This window comes from Pteropus medius, unplaced genomic scaffold (assembly GCF_902729225.1).
Source record: "Pteropus medius unplaced genomic scaffold, Ma_sr-lr_union100, whole genome shotgun sequence".
NCBI lineage: Eukaryota > Metazoa > Chordata > Mammalia > Chiroptera > Pteropodidae > Pteropus > Pteropus medius.
The window spans coordinates 169,506-175,505 of record NW_024343732.1 but is presented as its reverse complement, the minus strand read 5'-3'; the positions used below and the strand labels follow the sequence as shown (position 1 = coordinate 175,505).

Below are 6,000 nucleotides of genomic sequence, written 5' to 3'. Positions count from 1 at the left end.
CTTCGTGGTTCACACAGGGTAGAGAGGAGGAAGTGGGGTACGAAGGAGTGTGTATGTGTGTTTTTGCCCGTATGCATGAGATTCCTAGAGTGTGTTTGAGATCAGAGGCTACATATGGGGCCTCAGGCTCAAGGCCTGGCTGGGCCTGAGTTTCGGGTTTGCTATAGCTTCAAATTTTAAATCCCGGCTCTGTGCATGCTTCTGCATTTGTGCGTGGTGGCTGTGTGTTCGTGATCCTCTCAGGACATGCCTAGCCTCAGTTTCAGGGTGTCTGGGGGGGTTCGTGTTTATGTCCTGGCCCAATGTGTCCTCGGCTCTGGGCGTGTTGGGAACGGGGATATTCACCAGGCTGCATGTGTCTGCCACTACAAGTTGGTCCTGCGTCTTCCCGCGTGGCGGGCCTGAGTTTCTGAGGGTCCGCGAGTCCCCAGGCAGCGTGGGTAGGTAGAGGGTGGATGGAAGGTGGGCTGGGACCCCGGGAGGCCGGACGGGAGGCGGGGAGAGCAAGGCAGGCCCGGGGGCGGGGCGAACCGCCAGGGCTGGGGGCGGGGCGGCCCGGCTGCCTCACTTCGGCGAAGTTGGCCGCGCGGAGGCTGGCCCCGGACGCGCACGGAGCCCAGGGAAAGAGGGAGGAGGGAGGAGGGAGGGTCGCAGCCGGCCGCCATGGGGCCGGGGGCCCGGGCCCGCCACCGCCGCCTGATGTCGCCGCTGCCGCCACTGCCGTCTGTGCGGGCGCTGCCCCTATTGCTGCTGCTAGCGGGGCCAGGGGCTGCAGGTGAGGGGCCGGAATCTAGAGGGCTGGACAGACTGGGTGAGGGGGACGGGGAGTGGGTTGCAGCGGAGTGCAAGGACCTCGAGTCTGCTGCTGGGGGGAGGCCTGGGAGCCAAGGACCAAAGCAGGGGCAGGGGCGCAGGAGCCCGGGGCTGCGGCGTCCCAGTCCTGGGGGACAGACTCAGAATGAGGCGGGGCAGGGCCCCAGATGCCCAAGGCATAGGGGCCCAGGAACGATCAGGGCTGGGGATGAAGGGACCCAGGAATCCGGGAGTGAAAGCTCGAGGTGCTGGCATCAGGGACTCAAAATTGAGGGGTACCAATAATCTGGGGCTCGCTCCCAACCCACGCCCATCTGGAGTCCTGGGAAGGTCATGATTGGAGCCCAAATACCCCCAGGGCGGTGACCCTTCGTACAAAAGCCCCACCCCCCCCCCGACCCACCCGGGGCTGGCCTGGCGGGGCGGGAGGCGAGGAGGGGGCGCGAAGTTCTCGGAGCTCTAAACTCATAGGAAACTTCCCAGGCCGGAGCGCTACAAGACCCGGAGCCGGAACAGGAGTCGGAGCCGCAGCGGCGCCCGCGCCCCTTCCCCAGCCTGCGGCCCCGCTCCCTCCCCTGGCCGCCGGGACCAGTTGGCCCCGGGACCCCGTTCTTGCCCTGGGAGGGGAGAGAAAGGGGGGCACGAGCCCACGTGCTTCTCTCGGGCTCTAGCGCCTGGGCCCCGCAGCCCGAGCCCCTCCCCAGCCGGCCGGGGCCCCCCGCCCCTCCCCCTCCCGGCTCTCCCCTCCCTCGCTTGGGACAATGGCCGCGCCGTCTAGACACCCCCTCCCTCCGGCCGGCCTCGCGCTTTCTTTGCCAGACAAAGCGGGACGGGCGGCGGGGCCCGGGCGGGGGCTGCGCGGGCGCAGCCCCCCAAAGGGAGGCTTGGCCGGCGGAGGAGGGACGCGGGCCCAGCAGCCTTGTCCAGGGGTCCCGGCACGCCGGTGTGGGGCTGGGCGCTGGAAGGGTGGGGGTGCGGGAGGAACTGGCCTCCCTAGCCTATGCCCCGGCCCCAGCTAGCAGGACCGGGCAGGAGCGGCCACTCCTGCGGGGCCAGCGAGCATACACAGCCCTGGGTCACACATACCAAGATGTAGACGTGCACACACACAGTACACCCGCAGATGTGCACACCCAGCTCACGCAAGACACACCCAGATATACACAGCTCACATATTGACGTGCATCAACCGAAGGCCTCGCACATGCTTCCTGCATTCACTCAGAAAGACACAGATCCAAAGGCATGCCTACACCCAGCTCACACATGCAGTTAGGCACATCCAATCCATATACAGACATACCTGTGCACACGAACACACAGCTGTACACCCAAATACAGAGTTCATATACATGGATGCACAACAGACAGACCCAGCCTGCGTATGTGGCACACACATCTATACACCCATGTACGTCATGCACGTCATGCACGTGCACATGTGCCTGCACAGCCCAGAGCTCATTGAGGCCCACAGCTTGGGTCACGTGCTCCCCAGTGTGAGTTCACAAACACCCACAGACCCCTGTCTGGGTGATAGTTTCTTGTCTCTGCTTGTCCTCCTAAGAAAGGAGACATACACCATGTTGGCCCATTCTCATGTCTAGCTCAACTCCTCCTGTCTCTCACTGTCTCTTTCTCTGTCTCTGCCCTTCTCTATCTCCTTCTCTCTGTGTCTGCCTGCTTCTAGTTTCCTTTTTTATGTCTGTCTCTGTTTTTCTCCATCTCCCTCCATCTTTCTGTCTCTCTGTGACACACACATACACGCACACACACACAGTGGCCCCCCACCTGTCAGCACATGCAACTCTCCACTAGTTCACACCCAACCATGCCCCAGACCTGTCTGGCAGGACAGTTAGATTGTGCCACACCCCAGAGGGACACAGCCCTCAGGGATGGGGACGCTGGACAGGGCAGCACATGTCTTGTGCCAGCTGCCCCTCCCTTTACACACCCTATGCCTGCAACACCCAATGCTGGCTGCACCTGGGGTACATGCCCCGGCTTCTCTCCCCAGAGCCACCACGTAGGGCTGCCCTACCAGAGAAGATGCCCAACATCACTGGAAGGGAGACCCATGGCCCCAGGACTCCCTGCCCCTGCCCCTCTATTACCCCAGGATCTGGGCACACAGACCCAGCCAGACCTTTCTTTAACACTCAGCGCCTCACTTCCTGCCTCAGCACCCCCCATTCTGGCAGCTTCCTGAGCCCCCACATCTGGCACAAGTCAGTGCCTTCTCCTGCCCAACCCTACCTTGTGGTTCCCAGGGCTCAAGCTGGCAGGGACAGCTGCAACCCCAACAGCTGGGGCCAGGGTGGGGGGGGCGTGGGAACTGTAGATGCGGGGGCTCCCTGCACCCGCAGAGACACCCCCAGCTCTGTGCAGCTGTTGCCTGGGGGAGGGAAGGTGGGGGTCTGTCACTCCAAGCTAGGGTTCCTGGGCTCCTGGCTGACCCGCCCACCTCCCTTTGCCCCCCACACAGCCCCTCCTTGCCTGGACGGAAGCCCGTGTGCGAATGGAGGTCGCTGCACCCAGCTGCCCTCCCGAGAGGCTGCCTGCCTGTGAGTGCCTGGCTCTAAGCCATGAGTGGGCCCTGTGTGGGGAGGCGGTCTGTCTTCCCTCCCTGCCTCTGTCCACCGTGGATGCCTCTGCCACTACCTACGTGTGTGTGGCTCGGGCAACCTCTTGTTTCCCAATCAGAATCAGCAGCATTGAGACCAGGGGCTCTGGAGTCTGCCTGGCCAGGGTTCAAATCCCACGTCACATCGCTGACTGACTGGGACTTCAACTCTATAAGCCTCAGTGTCCTGGTCTGGAAAATGGGCCCAGTAACCCCAACTTCACAGGATTCTCAGCTGCCTGAGATCACATGTAAAGCTCCTGATGGAGGTCATTATAATTCAATCAGCAAATCTTCAGGGACCAATAGCAATGGCTTGGCAGTTGTGGGTACGCCATCTGCACCCTCCCCTTCTCAGGATTTTGTGGTGGGGACACAGAGGCCTGTAATACAGCTCTGCCACCTTATTGCTGTGTGACCTTGGGTTAGTCATGTCCCCTCTTTGAACCTCACTGCCTTTGTGAGATAGAGGTGCTTTCCTTGGCTCGTTACCGCAAAGGGGCCCAAGAGTTGGGTTGTTGGATAATACGAGGAAAGATGGAGGGCTGGGTGAAGCAGAGCGGAGGCTAGGAGAGAGATGAGCAGGGGCAGACAGAGCTCAGTTTGAATTCTGGGTCTAGGTTACCTTGAACAAGTGCTTCGAGCTCTCTGAGCTTCAATTTTTTCATCCGGAAAATGAAGCAATAATAGTTCCTTTAGGAGGTTGATTATACAGAATTAAATAGTCCTTCATACAATGAACTCAGCATAGTGCTCAGCATGCAGTAAGTGCTCAATAAATAGGGATTATTATCATAAATAACAAGGTAGAGACACAGGAAGTAGGTGCCTTAAGGGGGAACCTCTCAAGATTATGGGGAAATGCTTGGTTCCTTTTAGAATGTCATTAGTAATAGCAGTTCAGCTGGTAGCCATTAATTGATTCGTTCATGTATTCATTTAACAACGTGGACTTTAGACCCAGGAGAGCCCCTTTGAAATTATACACGCACTTTGAGTGGAGCTCCATTTGAGCTCATGGGTGGGGGAGATTAGCCTAGCTGAGTGGGTTCCTCGGGCTGGGAGTCTGCAATGGTGGATGTGGGGAAAAGTGCGACCTGACCTGGAGCCATTCGCCCGGGAGGCGGAGCCGCGGTGCGGGGCTCCTGCACAGTGGAGCTCAGTGTCTGGAATATTGCCGACAGGTGAATGCGCCCGTGGCTGCCCCGCCCCTCGACAGGTGAATCACCGGTGCGCGCAGGCTCCTGGAGCCTGGATCTCCCGGAGTGGAGCGGGCTCAGTCCCCAGAGATAGGCCGTGGGAACTATTTCCCGCGCCCCACTTCCAATCTCTTTCAAGGTCCCAAATATTCGTATCCTTTTAGGGATGGCCCTATTTGTCACTGCCCTATGGATCCCCCAAGTCTTTCCCCTCAAAGTAGGCTCCCAAGCCCTTGTCTCTATCTTCCAGTCATCGCCTCCCCCGCCAACTCCACGCCTAAGTCGGTCTCCCCCGAAACCCAGGCGGTGGGGCGGGACGCGGGCGGAGGCTGGAACCGGCCTGACCGGTCGGCAGGGGAGCGGGGCGCAGAGCGTGAGAACCCGCCCCGGGCGCCGGGAGGGGGCTGCGCTGCCGCGCCCTGCCTAGCGGTGGGACCAGCAGTCAGGGGAGCCTGGTGCAGCGCGCCCCCTCCCGGCACACGGTAGTTGCGGCCGTCCTTGCCCTGCGGGCCTTTGGGGAGGGGGCTGGGAGCTGGGCCCTACCTTCCTGACACTATCTGCTCCCCCGCCCGGCCTTGCCCTGACCTGTTTCGCTGGGAGCCGGGGTGGGGGGATATTGTGGATGACGCTAAGGACTGAGTCAGCTGCTGGAGTTTAGCCCTCAGTGACTTGGACAAACGAGAGGGAGGGACCGGCACGAGGGGTGGGCAGCTTAAGGGGCGGGGCCTGGACCCTGGACCCTCTCTAGGCCCCTCTGATCCAGCCAGTTTTAACCTGGAGATTTCCAGTCTTAGGGTCACCATCCTCCCAGTTCTCATATTTTCCTCACACTCCATCCAGCTTGCTTTGGTGAATTTGGGGAGGGGGCTGCGGGTCTCCCCCCAACAAAAAGGCATTAATACTGGTGTCTACTTCCTACCCTCCGTGGAAAAAAGGGGTGTATGTGTCCCCAGAAAAGGAGTAGAGGACTTCTGGGGTCCTCCTGTCTGTCCAGGTGAGAGTTGCCCATATGTGTGACCCAGCCCGTAGGTTGGTATCCGAGTATTTGCCAGGCCAATATGTGGAGTTGGTGTGTCCCTCTATGTGTGTATCTGTGTATGTATGTTTTTGGGTCTGTCTGTGTGTGCCTGGGAGGTTGTCTTCTGGAGTCTGAACTTTTTAGTTGCTGTTCCCTCTGCCTGGAACACTTCCCCACACAGTCCCATGGCCCACTCCCTTCCTTCAGTCTGTGAAAATATATTTGCCTTCCTCCCACTCTGTTCCCATTATCCTGTGTCTTACTTTCCTGTGGCTGCTATAACAAATTACTCAAAACTGGGTGGTTTGAAACAACAGAAATTTACTCTCACAGTCCCAGAGGCC

General features: G+C 59.8%; 1 protein-coding gene across 1 annotated transcript in view; it reads left to right on the top strand.

The window, feature by feature from the left end:
* The first annotated feature begins 572 nt into the window (after positions 1 to 572).
* The window catches only part of NOTCH3 (notch receptor 3), a 29,740-nt gene continuing 24,312 nt past the window's right edge, over positions 573 to 6,000 (top strand). Inside the window, exons 1-2 of the mRNA XM_039867657.1 lie at positions 573 to 775; positions 3,302 to 3,380. Coding sequence (XP_039723591.1) covers positions 664 to 775; positions 3,302 to 3,380 — 191 coding nt within the window. The 5' untranslated portion in view covers positions 573 to 663. The remainder of the gene's footprint in view (positions 776 to 3,301; positions 3,381 to 6,000) is intronic.